The 19,931-nt window shown below is 34.9% G+C and overlaps 2 protein-coding genes across 2 annotated transcripts in view; one reads left to right on the forward strand and one right to left on the reverse strand.

Annotated features, from left to right (window-relative positions):
* LOC140225879 (uncharacterized) overlaps positions 1 to 10,150 on the forward strand; it is a 74,748-nt gene extending 64,598 nt beyond the window's left edge. The window contains exons 16-20 of the mRNA XM_072305869.1: positions 165 to 264; positions 6,384 to 6,465; positions 6,979 to 7,132; positions 8,212 to 8,298; positions 9,817 to 10,150. Coding sequence (XP_072161970.1) covers positions 165 to 264; positions 6,384 to 6,465; positions 6,979 to 7,132; positions 8,212 to 8,298; positions 9,817 to 9,954 — 561 coding nt within the window. The 3' untranslated portion in view covers positions 9,955 to 10,150. The remainder of the gene's footprint in view (positions 1 to 164; positions 265 to 6,383; positions 6,466 to 6,978; positions 7,133 to 8,211; positions 8,299 to 9,816) is intronic.
* A 1,401-nt stretch (positions 10,151 to 11,551) lies between these two features.
* Positions 11,552 to 19,476, reverse strand: LOC140225880 (uncharacterized). Its single transcript, XM_072305870.1, has 3 exons — positions 17,459 to 19,476; positions 16,122 to 16,202; positions 11,552 to 15,088 (listed from the first exon to the last, which is right to left on the reverse strand). Exons 1-3 carry the CDS (start codon positions 19,290 to 19,292, stop codon positions 13,422 to 13,424), a joined length of 3,582 nt encoding a protein of 1,193 aa, XP_072161971.1. The 5' UTR covers positions 19,293 to 19,476; the 3' UTR covers positions 11,552 to 13,421.
* Between the last annotated feature and the right edge of the window lie 455 nt (positions 19,477 to 19,931).

The raw sequence follows: 19,931 nt of genomic DNA on the forward strand, positions 1-19,931 counted from the left end.
ATGATTTGAAGTCAGAATATGTTAACATGACTTTGATCACATTTTTTTTCTTATTTGTCAGACTTTTCCCCTTTATATCTAAAATTTGGTAAAAACAAATATCTTCCTTTGAATTATTCCATCTCTTACTAGTGTATATTTCTGATTGTTATTTTACCCTTTAGACCCAATTAAGCGAAGCCAATGAAGGTCTGAAAGCAGCTGCCAGATTTACAGACCAGTTGAATGCTAAATCAAGAACGATTGAAACACTGGAGAAGCAAGGTAATGTTTTAATTTCTTTTTTCCTTTTCTCTTGCTGCAAAGTAGATCAACATCAACTCGATTAAACAGCATGTTTTAGCGCTTGTTTGGCTGGAACTCAAATCTCTGTAACAGTAATTGAACTTAATAGCCTCTTAATCTTGTAATCTATAGTACATACCATCAATCAGCATGATTGTAATTAATTGTATGATTTCTTAGATATTAAGGAAATGGAGCATATAAGTTAAAGCATCATATGCCTAGCAGCATTTGCAGGGTTATCACAGCACAGTCAGGGAATACTGGAAAATGTTAGTGGAAATGACAAAAGAGTCAGGGAATTTTTTTTGAAATATCGCAGGCAAGGTTTATGTTTTTATAGTTTCTATATCATAATGAAGTTTTGACTTGTATGCTCCCTAGAATTTCACAAGAAAACTGCCGCCAGTGTCTACTCTTGGTTTTTATCTGAAAATAGTACATTTTTAGTGCATTTTTAGCTTTAGTGAAAGCCATGTCCTTTGGATTCAGGCCAGGTCACTGTTAATTTTAGAAAATCCAAAAATTTTAATATTTATCATCAGAATAGGGGCAGACAAGGCAGGTAGTCTTCTTTTAACTTATATAGCTCATTGCTTCTTTACGAGACTTATTTTATTGTTAAAATTTTAATGAATGACTGCATTTCGCTCGTCTCGCCTTGCTTCATTCTTCTTTAACCCTCAAGTTAGTCTCTTATGTAAAATTTTACCATTTATACCTAATTTTTTTTTCTTTTTAAAGTCTCTTCATCAGACATACACAGCCTTCCTTTTTTAAAAAAAATATCAGAACTCAATTGTGAAGGAACAAAAATATTTAAACAATGCAATCCATACTTCTTTATGAACATATTTTTAATATTTTTTGTCCTCTTAAGTTTCATTTTAAAGTGCTTGCCCTCTAATGTGCATACTGATCTTATCTGCGTTCTGTTCCTTCTCTTATGAAAATTCTACTCAGTTTTATACATTTTTAAATCTAATCAACGTTAGACTTATAATTCATAGCATCTTCAGTCTAGAATTTTAAAGTTTCTTAAATTGTCAAAATGGAGAATATTAGTTGACCTCTGGCTTATTGCGGAAAAGTAGACCGTTTTAAGAGTATTTGTTGACCTGAGAAAATAAATCCTGTTGCTGTAAATTTAATTTGATGTGAAAAATCAAATATCAGCTAGATGCCTGAGTGCAGTATCTTTTCAATCTCAGGTATCTACTTGATACAAGATTTTCTGTCAAAATATACTTATTTCATCTTAGATTGACGACAAAATTGCGACAATTTATTTTCCATCAACTTGGTTATTAAACCTGGAAAAATCAAGATTCAACTTGATCAAATGTTTAAAGTCTAATGAACAGTTACCTATCAACTTCTTTGCCAATTCAAGTGCATCATCTCATGTGTGATAATAATGGTACCAAACCACACATGTTTCTACTGAAAGTTCCTACTTGGAACAATACAAACTCAATTAATAGCACAACGAATTTGTATCAAGAGTTCATTTTTAAATTCAAGCTTTTATCCCAAGTTTGTCCCTTAGAATTTTACACGTGAAAGGTGGATGGAATGAAAAATTTAAAACCGAGTAATTTCTTAGTCGGTGCAATTCTATCTATTAAATGGAAAAAAACACCAAAAACACAATATGTTTTTCATTTAATCAATGCACATTAAATACAACTGCTGACCTCAAATTTTTATCTGAATAAAGAGCCAGTTTTGAACCACCAGTTATATCAATTGTGACATTCGGAAAACATGTATTTCAATGGCAGTGTCAGTACATGTCCTCTTTTTCAACTTTTCTCAGAAGGAAACCGACCAATCTTTTTGTATCCAATTTTAATCAGAAGTTTTTAGATGGTTGGAGAGAAATAATGCAAATTTTCTTGAATTTTAAAAGGCTGGTTTTCCTTCATTAAAATAAATTGTGCCAGGAACTTTGGATTATTACGAACCAAAGCTTGTGTTTTCCAGTTTCACCATTGATGTGTGTTGTTATCAATGCAAAATTTTTAAAGGACAGTAAATTAAAAATGCTTCAATTCAGACCCTGTTCAGCATTAAATTCTATAAACCGCAGAAGAGTTCTACTAATGCAGGTTAAATCTCAGGTTTTTTGGGATGTTTGCCTCTGGTTTAGCAATTCAGTACTAATGTGATCAGTAGCATAGATCTTTCCTTTTACAAAAACGCTCATTGTTTCAACAAGCTCTATTAACCCATAAGCAGATTTCAGGTCCATGGATTTTCAAATTATCCCCCGAAAATGGTCTATTAAACGTACAAACCCAAGTTTAGTGGTGAGAGTTGAACATTATAAAGTTGTAGTGGATCTAATCTCATACAGTTATCCATGAGTATCCAGGTTTTTAGTCACTCAAGGTACTGTGTGAGGTGCTATTCATTACCAAATCAAAACATCTCTTCATTTTCTCATTACTCAGTCTTTAGCCTTCCATCTATTCATTCAAAACTTGGAATTCCATTTTCTCATGCATGTTTTCTGCCCAGTGTAAGTTACATAGACTTATAATATAATCTGGACCGCGTATAGGGTCTGACTTAAGGTGGAAGAGGTATGAAAGCTAGGGGGATAATTACTGCAACGTGATTTATGTGTAGTATTGGATGCCTGAAGGTAGTTTATTCCTCGCAATTTGCTGTACTATATGCAATCCGGGTTGCCTATCTATGGTCTCATCAAAAAAGATGCACCTGTGGTCTAGATTGTATTATATGTCTATGGTGAGATATTTTTTGAAAAGAGAGAATCGATGAGGGAGCGCTCAAGTATTATGTAACGCACTTAATAGGAGGAAGGCTTACATTTCGTCGTTTCTCTGACGTAAGGGCGTATCTTGAATTCCTCGTGAGCCTTGTTTTCCATAAGACTTCATGTTTTCCGGGGCTCATACGCAAATCGAGATACGCCCTTACGTCAGTGGAGCGACGATTTGTGTAAAACATCGGGATAGAGGCCAAAACCCTGGGTCGTGTCATAATCCAAATTCGAAATAAATTGTACACTCCTTAGTCTCCATAGATTTATGGACCTCAGAGGGACAAAGCCCTGTGTTCCATAATGATCTGAATTAAAAAAGATTGCATGCTTTTTAAAAGTAAAAACTTATTAGGCAATATTTTGTTTTGTAGCAAAGAAAAATTGGGTGAGATCCTGTCTTGTGTATCACAATTTTATGAGAAAGGGGGGGGGGGTGAGAAAAATACATAAAAAAGGTGTCGCCAAAAAGTACCTAACACTTGATCGCTCCCTCTTGATTTTTGTCATCAGAATGTACGAACAATTTTCGAAGAGATATCTGAGGAATCAATAAAATAAAAGAGAAGAATAGGTTGTTATACAATTTCATATTAATGATATTAATAAATTGCAATGTCTAAGAGCTGTCTATTTTTTGTAGTTCCTATAATGCTTGTATTTATTTAACGATTATCTGAATTATTTTTTCTTTGTTTTAACCCGTATAAATAGAGTTATTATCCATGAATTTTCTTTCTTCACCATTTTAACTTCTTTTTTTCTGTAATCTTGTAATCATCATGTAAAGGTAGGGATGTTTCTAAAGCATGCTTCAGATATCAACCTGGCTATTTTTACTGTAGATTTTGTAGATTTTTTTATGCTGTTTTCTTTCTTATTATTTGGACCCAATGCGTAGTTGCCACTAAATTTTTTTGCCTGATCAATCAAAATTCAAATTCTGAACAACCAACAATTGTATTTGAAGTGATAAGAGGGGGCTTCCTGCTTCCTTCCTCGATTTTGTTAACAAAAAAAATCAGTCATAATGCTTCTTTTTTAAAGAAAATAAAATTGAAATGAAATGTTGTCTAAGATTTTCACACAAGAGAAGTTAAGAAGAAACTAAGAACTATAAATATTTTTTTTTGCTAGTATTTGTAGGTGGGATAAAAATCCAAAGAAATTTGAAATAGCATTTCATGAACTAGAGACTTTAATTACTGCATTGAAGGTTCCAGTATCAAGATGAAAACTGAAATTCTAAAATTTCAGCGCACCTTCCAGAGCTCAGCTCCATGCCTCTGTTAGGCATTGCATACGTACCCTACAGTTTTGATCTCTAAGCACTGTAGCCTCTCATTTTTGGTTCTATGACAACCACAAAGAAGTTGTGTGTTTATGGAAAAAAAAGAAGAGAAATCCCCTTGAGAAAGTATACTCTGAAATGTTTATGCAGAAATTTCAGGAAATGCTCTCTTGAAAAAAATAATGAGAATAGGAATTTTGAAAAGCCACAATCAAAACACATTAGTAAATTCATTTATCCATTCTGGACCAAGTTTCTAAAGGTTGCCAATTTTTTTTAAAAACGCGGGTTCTTTGAGATTTATCAATCAAGAAAATATTAGTCTGGATGGAGAATTTTCCAGATTGAAACATTTTTCTGAGAAATATTAAAAAGTTTCTCGCTCAGAATTCGAGGAGAAAAGAAACAAATCTTAAAACTTCGAAGTATTTGATTATTGTCAATTGATTTTTACCTCTCAACTCGTATCCATCAGTTCTTCCTTATTTTCAGTAAAAGTTAGGTTTCTTCTTTCCTCATAAACTATTCTCCTATACTCAGAAAACTTGTATTATCATTTATCTTGATGGAGTAATAGCCAGTCTTTTTCTATCCGTGGAGGATATCTTATATCTTACCAAAAGCAAAGTCTGAGAATTGTCCGAAATAAACTATTATGTCTATGGAATAAACTTGGCTTATCTAATTCAACGCTCTAATTTGAATGACTCAGCTGTTTAGCATGAACTACTTGCATTTTGTTGGCCGCTGTCTGCTGCTCAACGCTCATCGCATGTCGTGGCTGTTGGTCGTTGAGTATTACATCAGATATTTGAGTATTTTTTCACTTCGAATACCTGTGCAATGCTCTCCGATCGCCAGACCAATTCGTCTCTTCATTTCTTCGTATCTTTCAACTGTTTATTGCCCGAATGACTTATCTTCTGCATCTCCTTCTGTTTTTAGTTTATGATTTTTTTAATTTAACAATCCACATACATATTCAACCTAAGTGTATCAATCCATTCATTTATTTTTCTTTTTTATTCCAATTTATTTACTCATTTGTCTATTTTTATTCATCTGATACTTTTCTCATAGCTAGTTTATTAATTTTATGTCCATAGTGTAGTGTAAACAAAAGTTCTCACGCGGTTCAACACTGTCTTTTGTGCCTAAATATTATTATATTTTTGTTAAAATCTTTGAAGTAGGGGAAAGAGGATTGTTCTAAGTTCCAATGTGTAAGATTTGAAGTCTTTCGAGAGGGTTCTTTTTCCTCCCGTATTTTGATCAGAAGTTTCTGCATATAAAACTTGATCAATTTCAAACATAATATATTAAATATGAAAGAATCATGTTTGAAATTTTTCAACCTGACAATTTCAATTGACGTTGATTTAATAGGTGAAATTTCAAACAATCCATGCTCCCCCCCCCCTCCCCTCACCTTTTTCCTACTCTTTCAAAACAAAGAATCGAACAATTTACAAATGTAATGCTCAGGTCTTAGTAATACATGTTTTTTAGACTGCTGCGTCCAACCAAGAGCACTTGATAATTCAGCATCCATCTAAACTATTAGGATAATAATTTGTCTTATTCGGTCACTCATTATATTTTAAACAAAACGAAACTAAAATTCAACTCCTTTCAATATGTATTTACAATCGTAATCCATTTTATTTTTACTGCTCAACCAAAGAAAAATACAGTCATTTCTCAGAAAGAAGTTAATTAGTCTACTTTTTTAAGAAACATCATGAGGAAGTAAACAAACGATATTTTTCCCCCTCTGATTTCCAAGATTCTAATGGCAGCTGGAAAAATTAAACATTTTGTGTCAACTCCAGCGGGCCATCAGGGCACTCTGCGTTCAGTTTCAGTTACCACTTTTTTAATTCAATGATGAATATGATGTCATCTAAACATCAAGCATCATCCTGATGATCTCTGAGCATCACTGCCAAAATTGAAAAAGGAAAATATATAGTTCCTTTCAATGAGCACTCATATTTTATTTTTTGTTTTTTTCAGTTGCTGAGTTAAAAGCAAAATTAAGCAAGGCGGAAGCTAAGATCGATGCCGTGAGCCGTGGAACAGAAAGCAAAATAGACAGGTAATGAGAATGTAAAAGTACTATTTTGGGAATGTTTTTGCTGAACAGCCTACAAGTCATTTTTTCAGCTTCATTTTCAAACTAAGAAGAAGCATTTAAAATTGTTCATAAAATTTACCGTTTTTATTCTACAGATAAATTGATCATACTTTTTTCATGAAAATTTATTTTCTTGCATTTTCTTATTCCCCCTATAGGTTACTCGTTCATGTTGTTTGCGTACCTACTTATACCAGATTAATTTTGCAGTATCTACTTATTTAATAAAAGCGCTTAATGCAGAAAGGGCACCTCTCGGTTGCAGGGTCTCAGAATCTCTAGTAGTATTTCATCCGTTTTAAGTAAAGCAAATGTTTGGGCACTCCCAGTCTTAATTACATAAACTCTAAGCACACTAAATTTTTACAAATTTAAGGAAAATCTTTTGGAGCTGTGAAACAACTGTCCTTAATTTTGTAAAAAGCTTTTTTCCATTTCTCCTCTTCTGAACTGCCTTTTCTGATTATTTTTAAGGTGTTTGGTACGAAATCTAGTCGTTGGGTATCTCAGTGCCCCAATCAATGGCAGAACACAAGCTTTAAACGTTTTGGCAACTGTCCTTGACATGAGCAAAGAAGACAAGCAGCGTGTGGGGCTCGAGCCCGGAGGCAATGCATCCCATTTCCAAGTGAGTATCTATTTGAGTGATCTGCAAGAAGAAGAGAATGTAGTGCTATTCACTTGTCTTTAAAATCCTCTACCAGTATATGCTGTTGAGAACAAACATTTTAATCTGTAAAGAACAGCCATTCAAATCAAAATCCTTACATCCTTCTTCAAAGGATCAAAATCTTGCACTTTGATTGTTTTTTAAGTTTTTGTGAGTGACCCTCTTTACATATTTCTCAGTTTTGAATGGGGCACTTGCGCTAGTTACAGAATCGTATTTTAGTGGTCCGTAAAAAATAGTCAAATCTGTCCAATCGTCAAATTTCCAATATTCACAAAGGTATTGCCCTCTGAAAAATATGGCATAGACATCATTCACTGCGATAGTACATACTGTGGTTCCTTCCACTTCAGTTTCATCTTTGTTTTACATTGAGCAACTAGTGCAGATGTGCTTATCATTGATTCATGAAACCAAGTCAGAAGAAACCATAGCATGCACCACTGTGATGGATATTTTACAGTGTGTTTTTCAATGAGGGGTATCTCTATTAATGTTGACCGTTGAAAATTGGTGTTCGGTCTGATAAATTATTTTTAACTAGCTAATCCATAAGCCTTAACCATCAAAACATGATTATGTGACTAGGGCAGTTGACTCATCATCCAAATTTGAGAGGAAAAGGAATTGGGCAGAATGGTACATAAAAATTTTCTAAAACGTCCAAGATACGTTCATTCATTTCACATACCTGACTTTCAGTCGTTACAGTATCTGGTAAAACTAGAAAAATAGGTTAGTTGAGGAGGCAGCTGAAAAAATAGCCTATGCATAAACCCTTCTTTGACAAGGATTCTAACCATGAGAATGCAAGAAAACTCATTCATTTTCTCAAAAACGCAACAAGTTATCAACAATTTCAAACTTTAAATGCATTTTTCTAAATAGAAGGTTTTTGCGTATGGGCTGTGTTTGCAGCAGTCTCCTCAATTTATGTGAAACGGGATCTATCAACACAGTACTATACATACTTTTGTAATTTTAAAATATCTTTTTCTTCTGAACTTATCCTCTGTGATTTTTCTCTTTTGTTTCAGTCATTATCAGAGGCTTTTATCAAATTTTTAGAGAATGAGTCTCAGCCGCAAAATGTCTTGAAGATGATCCCTGAAAATAAATCAAATGTAAGTATTTCTACTTCACTAGTCCATCAAAATAATTTTGCTCAACTTGCTTCATTGTAACATGGTATACATAAGTTAGTAAATAATTCTTACTAATCGAGAACAGAAATTACTCTGAGAATATTACTCAGACTAAATTAACCGTAAAGGAACCAAGTTACATTTCGGAAGAAAATAAAGTAGGAACAGTTTGAGCCAACTGGTCTTACACTTTCCCTTGTCAGAGATTCCAAGTTGATAAAAAAAAATTTAGAGAGTGAAACGACAGGGGTTAAAAGTCATTTTTAACATAGCGCCCTGAGGAAGGATAAAACTTGTAATCTCTTTTTCATGATAACTACCTAGTGTGGCTTGGTTCCTTTCTTCTAAACTCACTCCATTTTAATATTACCCAAACATTTCAGCACAAATTTTTGTTTGTTACTCTGCACCTTGCATTACAAAACCGTCTTCATCCTAATTATATGTAACTATATGTGCTTAGGGGTTATCCGTAAATTACGTTACGCAACCTTTCTGCTTTTTTGACACCCACCCACCCCCTTGTGATACAAGCGTAACGCTGTTCCAGACACCCTCATAATAACAACTTGATATTTACCTCGACACCCACCCCCAACTTTCGCACAGGAAAAAACTGGAGAGAAATTTTCTCTCTGAAAACTGGGGAGGGCGTAGCCCATGTTAATGAAAGGCTCTGTATTTCAAGGGACAAGAAAGAACAAGACAAAAAACTTGGGACATGTGACTTAAAAAGAAAAAAAATAAGTGACAATTCAGTATGTATGTACTGCTACAACATGATACTGAGCTTGACACCATCCCACCCCTTGTCACTCTCAGCCACAAAATTATGACGACCTACTCTCTCTCTGGAGCATTACGTAATTTGACGGTGTAAGTCGGCAATCACATAACTCGGTTTGCAACGTTGCAGACTTCCTGTTATACTTTATTTTTTAAATAGAATACCACTCAACGGCAATTCTTTAAAACTGCTGTGATTTTTCTTCTCTGTGCGAAGAAAATTCTGCATAAACTTTAAGGAATGATGTCAATTTGTCCTCCTTTAAAAAAAATAACATAGAGGCGGAGATTTTCAGACACTGCAAACGAGATATGTGATTGCAGACTTATGCCATCGAATAATGGACAGCCCCTGATTTATCCTTTTTGCTGTGTGGAGAAGAACCCTTCAAAAATTTTACTCCACAGTTTTGAGCAAGGATTCATTCATCCCATCCTTTCAATTTGCGACAATTCAAAATCCTGCACTCCTCAAAATCTCTTGTTCAAAGCTGACGCTTGGTTAGCTCGTGTGTGTGCACGAATCGGCCTCTGATCAAAATAACTGTTTCAACGGAGGATTGAACGTCTGTTTTGTATCATCTTTCCATTTGATGCTTCAATGAAAACAATTTACCAATTTATTTATCTACGCTCAGTTTCATCTGCCTAACATCCATCTTAGTCTTGAAATTTTAAAGCATTAATCCTATCGTAACCTCTATTTTTCAGACAAATGTGACGGCTCACCGTCGTTCTCCATCAGGATCAGTGTTACTGTCAGAAGCCTCTCTGCCAAACATTCCACAATTTCCTGTCAATAGAAACTCAGGGTCCATACTCAAAGATGTTATGAAAAATGACAGATAATATATTTGTATTCATCGTTAGGTAAATTCATGTAATTATCATCCACTCCTTTGATTGTTACTTGTAAAATACTATTTATTTAGTTATATCTGTAAGTTTAGAATGGTGCAATTGTGAAGTAATAACTAATTTTGTTAAATGCTATGTGTTTTTAAAACTATTACTGTGGCATTAAAATTAATCTTTTTTACAAAAATTTTCTCTTGTTTTTCACTTCCTGAGTTTTTTATTTCAATAGTTGATGTCCATTAAATTTTAATGTACTGGGAGTCCGAATACCTGAGTTGGATATTATCAAACTGGATTTGCAAATGTAGTTAGAGTAATATGGTAGGAGATCAACCAATTGATAATTTTTAAATCATACGACGTTCTCTAAAAATCAATCCTTGCCGAATAAAAATTTGAATACAAATTTACTCTCAGAAAATACTTATTTATAAAGAAAGTTATGAAAATTTTTCATTTCAATTTTTAGACACTTTCCAAAAAAATTCTCTGATAATTGGGAAGAAAAATACCTACAATTTTTCTCTCAAATTCGTGATTAGTCCTAGGAAGTTTGGCAACGGCTGAAGGCTCATACCACGTTTTTTCTTATCATGGCAGAATACTACGCATTTCGTTGTTCCTTTGATGTAAGGGCGTATCTAAATTTCTACATGAGCCTTGAGGAGCATAGAAACCCATGGAGAATAGGACTCTTGTGGAAATCGAGACACGTCCGATGATTTCTAGAAGAGAGTAAGCTTTCCTATAAATCTTTCATATTTCTAAAAACACTGGGACATCCTATGGGAAACTTGTACAGATATTCAAAAGTATAAAAGCAATTTATTTATTATTTGGGGGTGGATCAATAGATGTCGCAATGAAGTGCAAAATCAGGATTTAAGTTTACTTAAAGTCTGATAATTTTTAAGGAATTCTGGCGTTTTGACTCTTTGCACTCAAATGTCAACTACCAGTCAACGAGTGCTTCATGGGCTTTGTTCATGTTGACCTTCAGCTGACCGAAAACTCGGCTCTCAAGTGGTAAAATGAGGTACTGCACTCTTCAGGGATGTTCATCAACTATCAGAGATACTTGACAGAATTTTGACTGCCAAAGATTGCTGGTAGCTCGTTCTTATGCCAGTATGGTTCTGCACTTGAGTGCAATAAAATTGATTCACCAGCTCAACTATATTCCGAGAGCCAGGCAATAGTTAATGGGAAACTCGTGACACAAGTTATGACCACTTAAATCGATACTTACACGTACTGACACAGAATATGGTTGTCTGCAACGTTGAAGTGTGTGCCATTTTTTGGCAGACAACCATTTTCGCATCCGTGCAGATTTAAGTGCTCAAAACTTGTGTCACGATTTTGTAACTAAATATCGTCAGGCTCTAGGACTACTATACTCATGTAAGGGCATATGCCCATGTATTTAAATAGAGTGCAGGAAGGGTAATCCTAAAAAAGATTTGAGGGCAAAGAGTCAAGCTAAAAATTGAATTAAGTTTGCTTTTAATCATCTTCAAAAACCTATTCTGTGAAAATCTGCTGTGAAAGTTTTTGATAGACCTTGCATAAAAATCAAAATTTCGCATTCTTTTTCAAAATAAAAGTTCTTCAACTATATTTCTTACAAGAAATACAAACATTAACAGTAAATAACTATATGTACACTTTACACATTTTCTAGGAAAAAAATAAATGTAACAATATTAAACAATTCTTAATGAAGATTAAAAGAAGTACAAATCTAAGGAAATTCTTGTACTAACTTAAGAGACTGTCACTTCTTCGAAAAATAAGAGAAAGAAAAAAACATAGAGGTGAGAATAGATCGAACAGTGAATTTCAACGACCAAGTCTAATATTTTTTGTTGGCAGTTTCTCTCTGCGCTCAAGACTACATTGATATGTGATACTTGGCATGAAATTTTTTATTTAGCCGCTCAATGTATTGATCAAAAAAGGTTAGTGCAGGTAACAAAGGTTGAACTAAGAGTTAATCATGATGAAGTTCAATTATGCGCTCATGGTTCTTCAACCCCCCCCCCCCCCCCTATTTTTTTAACATCACATGCATTAAGAGAACAGCTGCTCTTTATTAAATAACCAAATTCTTCGATAAAAATTCTTAGTGCAGCAAGTGAACTGTTACAGCTTTTTTGTAAAAGGTTCATTTTTTGGTTAAGAACTAAATTTTGTTAAAATGAGCCCTATATTTGTTGATTCTTTTACCACTGTATGCAAAAAAGATGGAAAGGATTGGTTAGATTGAACATTTAAAAATTGAGAGGACACCAAATCTTAATTTACTCATAACCAACTCATCAGTCTACACTTAAACTCCTTTGAATTTGAAACAGCAAGAAGAAAGGAGAGAAAATAGAGGTGACTGAATAGCAAAAGGAGAAACTAAAATTTCTAACCCTTCAGTTTTATGCTACCAGTTTTGACAGATTCATAATTTGTATCATACTCCACATTCAATCTATCTCACTTTAATTATCAGTATCTTTGATATCTAGCAATGGAAATTCCTGAATGGTAATAGATTCTGAGAACCTCATTCTCCATACTGGTGTTGAACAAGAGTGAAATTAAGTGCCTTGAAATTTTTTGTTAGACTTTCAAATGTTCAACATTTGTGAGCTCAAAAATTGAAAAGTAAAAACAAGTAGGAAAAAAAAAATGATTGATTTGCCGATTTAATATTAATAAAATATTCCTCAATTTCATTACTTTAAAATATGTGCTTCCTTCATGCTGGAATAATATGGATTGAACATTAAAGCTATACTTTTTTTTGGACCAAGAAAGGAACAATGACCAAGCTGCAAGGAGATTTAAAAAAGTTGGAAGTAAGAGCAGTTTCTGGAATAGGGAATGGCAGTCCCTTAAACTTATAGAACTAAGGTAGGTACATCAGACTTTAAACAGTAACAATTGAAAAGTGTTCATCGAAATTTCAAACTAAGAAATCTTCCTATTTCTTAACTCCTCCACCCATAAGGCCATCAGTAACCAGTTTTTGGATCCTAATTTTTTGGGAGTGAAAATATGGTTACTAGTATTATGCCTCGCTTTTAAGCCCAATTTACACTATCAAACTTTTCATCCATCTCTTGGATTGCAATTGTTGAATGAAAAGTTGGACAGTGTGATCCTAATGAGAGAAAACGACAATTTGATGAAAAATTGAACGGAAACTTGAATGTGACGTCACATTAAACTTTTCGTTCGTTCGAAAGTTGAACGAAAAGTTGGAACGAAATCTTCCGACCGACACGAGCTGAAACTGTATCTTCACGAACAGCAGACTGATGACGACATCACACTTCAACGGTAATTAAATAGAATTTTTTTGCGTCCGACTTTCCATCCAACTTTTCCTTCGGTTATGTCGGTTGAGAAGTTTGATATTGTGAATTGGACTTTACCGCACTCTTCATTACACATGCTAAAACTCAACTTAATTCAGAGGGATCCTCTTGATTGGCAGCTTGTAAGATGTGAGCCATAAAGTCATGGCACTCCATGACAAGCGATACTGAACACATATAACTCTTCATAGTCCAATATGAATCATCCTTCACAGCATCCCTGAACTTTTGCGTAACTTTGAATAAAATACGACCGACTTGATACACCGATATTGCAAAAAGTACTGACAGATACTCATGCCCTGGTTTGTGTCTGTAGTGGAATAGGGTTAAAAGGAGCTGATTTTCTTCACTAAGAAATCTATGTGTAATAATTCGACGATCTGAAAAAAGAAAACCATGTAAGAGGGAGAATTTGAGCTTATTGATGCCGGTAAAGAAGATTAACTTTGTGTCCGTCAATTGTTCATACGACATTAATGGCTCCCACATTAAGGCACTAACTGTCTCAGTCTGGCTTTGTTGATCACTTGTTTCTACTGGCTTAGCAGATTTTCTGACAATGAACGGTTTAGGTTGTTCAAATGCATCAAATGAAAATCCTTTCAATTCGACTTTTCCTTGATTTAATCGAGACAAAATAAGGCTTGCACCGAGAGTTTCATCTTTACAAATTCCACTCATGCTGCCTCCATTTGAATTTTCCTGCCTATTTTCTGATCCATCTTCAAACTCACCCAGACTGTGCGTGGTGTTGTTTTTTTCACTTCCACTTTCCTCAAGCTCAAGGTTGCATGTTTCAGATTCATTTTGACTTTCCATCATAAAAAAGTCATCAATTGCACTATTGTTGTCACTATAATCATCTGTGTCCATCTTGTTATTGTATTCGATGTCATCTTCAGTTTTTACAAGACTCAAATCTGATTCATTGACATACGTTGAGTTCATACCATTTTCAGAGTGTACTAAGTTTGAGACACACTTGCCTTCAGAGTGATTTTTCAAGACTTCATCGTTTGTTCCCCCCAACAAAATCTTAGTTTCCTTCTTTTCACCTCTTTTGTTAACAGGAACATTGCTAGAAGAAATAAGTGCATTTCTAAGTTCAGCTCTGGGTTCACTTCTAGGCAAAGAGTCAGGGGAAATTTCTCTTTTACTGTTATCAGTATTCATCGCTTTTGACTGGTCTTCAGTATCCGATTCTATTTCAGTTTTAATCATGATTGAAACATCAAGTGAATCAATTTCTTCCGTTCTGTCCTTGGAGAAGTCGGCTGTGATTTCTTTTGAAATTCTGCCTTCATTTGTTGTGTCCATTATACTTTCATCTTCACTTTCAAGCTCAATTTTGATTTGAGGCTGAGTCGATGACGCAGTGGCTCTTAGATCATTGAAACTTGGGCTTTCAATAGCATGAACCATATACTCATTTCCAGTCCTTGGCTCACTTTGTGTATGTATTGCACTGCCTCTTGGGGGTTTTTTTCCTGTAGAAATATCACAAGAGCTGTTACCTGATTCTGAAAAATTGAGTTCATTTTCATCCAAAATTTCCTCTTTGATTCTGACAACTGCATCAATGCTTTCATTTGGTTTTTGTACTTTTTCACTTGGAACGGTTTCTTCAGGGACCATCTCCTCCTTTACGCAATCAATCAATGGATTCGTTGCATCTCTTCCTATTTCCAAAGTGTCTTCTGATGGCATCTCCAAAAGAAGCCTTTCATCACTATAATTTTCACAGTTTTCTGAAACATTAAGAATAAAATGTGAGACGGATCTCTTTGGGATTGATTAGCATGCGTTTGATATTGCTATGCTATTTTTCTGATTCTGTAATTTAAATGTTGCCATGAAGATTCATCCCCAAAAAAATTTCATCATAATACAATGTATCTTATTTCATCTCCGTCTCAGCCACATCTTTCAACCCTTTCAAAAGAAACAGAATGCACCACTAGACAAGACACGAATCTAAGCATTCTGATACATGTTTCCATTTCAAAAATTTTTGGGGACATGATTCAAGCTACGAAATTCTCTGAAATTAATTCTTTAACCCACATATTAATAAACTTCTTCTTTTTTTTAAACATTGGTTTATATTTTACCTTTACTGAAGATCATTAAAATGAAGCTGTCACCATAAGTATTTTGAATAAAAAAATGATTTCAAATTGATAAAAACCTACCCTAGTGGCCTAAAATTGTTTTCAAAAACTCTGGAAAAAGTGTTCAGATATTCGTATTGGGAAAATCTTTTAGGCTATTTTTTAAGTAAAATTTACAATAAGTAAAAATTAAGAAAAAAGTGTTAAAATTTTTTTTGAAAAATTACTGTAGTTTTTTAAACATTTTTAGTGTAAAAAAACTAGGTGCAGTTGATATTTTAAGAGTTTTTTTAACACTTTCATTTAAATTTCACCGTTCGTTAATTTTACTTAAAAAAATAGCCAAAGAGGGTTTCCTAATACCTAAGAGCATTTTAACAGGTTTTTTCAGAGTTGCCTATTCGAAAAGTAGGAGTTTTTCAAAAGTTTTTTTAACGGTTGATGCTACTAGGTAATAATATAAAACCAAAAATCAGTTCTGACCTGCTTTTACCAAAGATATTACCTTTTAAATAAAGTCTTGAGTGAGGATAAATGGAAGATTACCAACATTATGGTAAAGTTATTAGATCTAGGAGGTCCAGCGGTATGATTCCTGGGAAAAATGTAAATTAAGTATTTATCTTTCTTTCGTATCTTTGCTGGTGAAAAATTATGGGACAATACTTACCATCGTCTAATGCTGGTTCACTTTTGAAATAAATGACCGTGGTAGGTTTTGGAGGTGAAAAATGTTCATCTTCAACAGGATCTGAAAGACAAAAATAAGCGTGATATAAAAGTGAAATGCGATACGAAGACTTACATATTGCTGACTTGCAGTTCATGAAGAGAGAGAAACTGACCAAACCACTTGGGTTTGGTTGATAGTAAGAATTCCATAAGGCCAAAATTCATAGGTGAACATAATATCACAAGCAGAGAAACAATTTTGCAGTTAGCGCAATCTGACATCTTGCTTGAAGGTGGATTTATGCTGCGGATACAGATCCTTGTAAAAAATCTTGATTTTCTCGCTAACCATTTGATCAAAACTGCAGAAATGCGTATTTAGGTTGCAGTGTTTGAAAATCTTTGTTCCTATTTTATTTTTTAAAAGGTGACTGAGCCCCAGCATCAAGGCTTAAAGTTGTCACAGAATTTTCCTCACATGGAGGAAAAAATCACAAAAGTTTTCAAGAAATGATGATGAGTAGTCTCTCAGGTAGAGAATGAAGTATGACAGGAGGTCTGCAATGCTGCAAACCGAGATGCATATTTCCGCTATTGCATCATCCGTAAACCAAACTGAAGCTGAGCTTAATAAGATTAGAATAAATTCAGCACTTCTACCTTCAGAACTCTCCGTTTTGGAGGAAAATTGGGGAACTTATATGATGCAATCTACTGGTGCAGATAGAGGTGGGCCTGATGCAAAAGGTGGTGTCAGCAGCTTTAATTTTACTAGCAAACCAGAGTCACAAACTCAGGCTCGTTTTTAAGGTGATTCGTCAAGCTCAAAAGAAGTGGTCGAACTGGCATGCGATATATCGCATCTTTTAGATCAAAAATCTCGGCAGATTTTGAATTTTCAGTAAAGAAAAGGACGATAGCCCCTGCGCATGAGCCTAAAGAATCATTCTAAACCTTAAAATCGGCAAAATTCAGAGAAATGAAAGCAGGATAGTGTTTGGAAAAAAACCTCGCATTCGATTCAGCTATCGATTTCGGTATCGAATGCGAGGTTTTTTCCAAACACTATCCTGTTTTCATTTCTCTGAATTTTGCCGATTTTTGGGTTTAGAATGATTCTTCAGGCTCATGCGCAGGGGCTATCGTCCTTTTTTTTGCTGAAAATTCAAAATCTGCCGAGATTTTTTACCTAAAAGATGTGATGTATCGCATGCCAGTTCGACCACGTCACTTGAGCTTGACGAATCACCTTAATCTGAAATCATGTGATATCTGCACCTTAAGAACCCTCATGTGATCTTTACAAGAAGAAAACCTTAATTAAGTAATAATTACCATCAGAATTTTCAATTTGCATTGACAAATCAGCGTAGGGATAGGGTTTAAAATTTCCATTGTTCATAGAATTATTGTGAAAACCATTTGGTAGCACACCGCTCAGAAGGAATGATCCAGCTTCTAACACAGCCTCCATTCCAGAGAGAGAAACTGTTGCATTTGGAGTCTGCCTTTCTCGGTGCTGGAGCTTTGGGTGACAATTTGCAGGTGTAGTTGCCGTTCCCGTAAATGCTGAAACTTCAGATATGTCAACATGGTCATTTGTTGGCCCTTTCGCTTTATCTTCATGTGGTTTCGGGATTTGTACATTATCCTTGATTTTGCCTCCTAATGATGAAATGCAGCGATCAGAATTTTTAAATGTCTCATCATTCATGTGGGAAAAGGGCTCTCTGCTATCTTCAGTTTCGTGCGGAGGTGATGGTGAATTTGCTGGTGAAGTTTGTATCCCTATACTTACTTTATTTATTGGTGTATAAATGTGATCAAAACTCAGTTTACCTTTAAGCTTTTCAGTTTCCAATGCCCCTCCAGGGTCAACCCTCCTTGCCCAATCCGAAAATGCACTTCTTTGAGTCTTTCTGTCGGCTATTTCTCTAGCTTCTGTTAGTGAAGATTTGCTCAGGAGCCTGTTTAGGACTGGGTCTTCGTTCATCATTGTCTTGGTAAATTCATTGAAACTTTGAGATGAGACCTCTGTGTTTGCTGCACCAACAAAAAGTTTGCTGTAATGTCCACTTGTTGGTCTGGAGATATCCTCAAAAATTTTAAAAGTTCCTGGTAACACTTTTCCTCTATACTGACGCTTGGCAACAGTCTTTTTCGACTTTATGCTGTTGTTAGCAGTAGTTTGCATACCTCTTGGTTGATGGGGATTTGTTGAATCAAACACCTTATCAAACTTTCGAGGTATACTTAGAAGTGGATTATTCAGCCCTGAGGCCCAACGTTGTTGGTTTAAGTGGTTGACAGTGGATGCAGAGGAGCTTTCAGTATCCTTGGATGGAGGGCGTAGTGAAGTATTCCTTGGATCTGGTGTAACATTATCAAGTAAATTCTTCTGAGAGGTTGCACTGTTGTCTTTGCACTGTCCTAGTGAGTTATCTGATGGACGGACTCTCGTGAATGTCCTACATCTGGCAGCAGATGACGAATTTCTTGATTCTTTGGTCAATTTGATGGTGTTTTTAGCCTGTATAGGCTTCTTCTTTGGAAAACAGCGCAGAGAAGAAGGCTCTGAGGGAACTAAAGAAGAATGTCGTATATCTAACAAATTGATTTTCGGAGCAGTAGAAATGATTGGTGGTTCCCAAGTCATTACGGTATGCACTATATCGGTAGGAGTGTTTTGGCATGGTTTTCTTCTTGACAAACTGGGTTCTGCAAGTTTATTTGTAGGTAAAGGAGTCTTGTTGGAATTTTTCTTACTCTGCACAGGAGAGATGGGCGGACACTCTTCCCATTTAAGTCCTTCAAGTTGGTCAGCATCTAGAGAATCCTTTTCCGGTAGACTTGCGTCGGGAGGTGGCTCATTAGCTTTGCTTAAATCGATTACCATTGGCTCTTTGTCACTGAAGATAGTTTTCCGCTTTCCTTTACCTCGAGGCTCTCTTGCTTTTGAAACTACTAACATCGAATTTTTCGAACGTTTTGGACCGGTGACTGCAGTGAGGTGCTTGTGTTGGAAGCGAGTCTTTTTCGAGAAAATGTTGAGCATTTTCAGAAATTCGGTGGAAATTTCATTAACATTGTTCTTGCGTCTTGCCTTTGGTCGAATAGGAAGATTGGAGAGAAGATCAGCAGTTGACTGAGTCACAGACTTTGCAGACATTGCAAAAATCGCGTTAGATGAATGAGGGTCACCTCATTCAAAACAAAATACAACGAAAATTATAACATTTGAATGATTTGACTTCAACACCCTCCATGACCCCCCAAAGTTCGTTTACAATTACTAAAGTTCCGATTAAAACTTCCACAACAATAACAAACAAAACCTCATGGATATTGAGGTTGAGGTTATGGTCAACGACGGCACCGGACTTCATCTTTTGGCGGTATTATTTTGTCCAGTTTAAAATGACACATTTTAAAGGACATCTTACACTTTTTCCTCCACCTATAAATAAAATAATATTCTCTAAACGTAGAAGAACATAATTCCTGAATATAATTCTCTAATGATAATACGGATATATTAATCATGCGGATATATTAATCATGCGGATGAACTTGAAGAGATGAATAACCTTCTCTCTGCAGTATCATTTAGATTGGTATTACATGGTATTACCTAGTGAATTAGAAAAACTGCAAGTATGTACTTACCTATTTGGATATAACAACATGATCTAACAAGACCATATTTTCCTCAGTTACATCGATTTTCTCAAAAGGTAAAGGCAGCACTTACAATCAGTTATAAATATACATATGTATAAATAAAATTATTCCATTGAATCTATTGACG

This window comes from Bemisia tabaci, unplaced genomic scaffold (assembly GCF_918797505.1).
Source record: "Bemisia tabaci unplaced genomic scaffold, PGI_BMITA_v3".
NCBI lineage: Eukaryota > Metazoa > Arthropoda > Insecta > Hemiptera > Aleyrodidae > Bemisia > Bemisia tabaci.

What these genes read in the sequence shown, in the direction of transcription:
- LOC140225880 (XM_072305870.1), bottom strand. Translation starts at nt 19,292, where the DNA reads ATGTCTGCAAAGTCTGTGACTCAGTCAACTGCTGATCTTCTCTCCAAT. An exon ending in GCAAATTGAAAATTCTGATG is followed by an intron (nt 16,203 to 17,458) that starts GTAATTATTACT and finishes TTTGTCTTTCAG; the next exon opens with ATCCTGTTGAAGATGAACAT. An exon ending in TGAACCAGCATTAGACGATG is followed by an intron (nt 15,089 to 16,121) that starts GTAAGTATTGTC and finishes TTAATGTTTCAG; the next exon opens with AAAACTGTGAAAATTATAGT.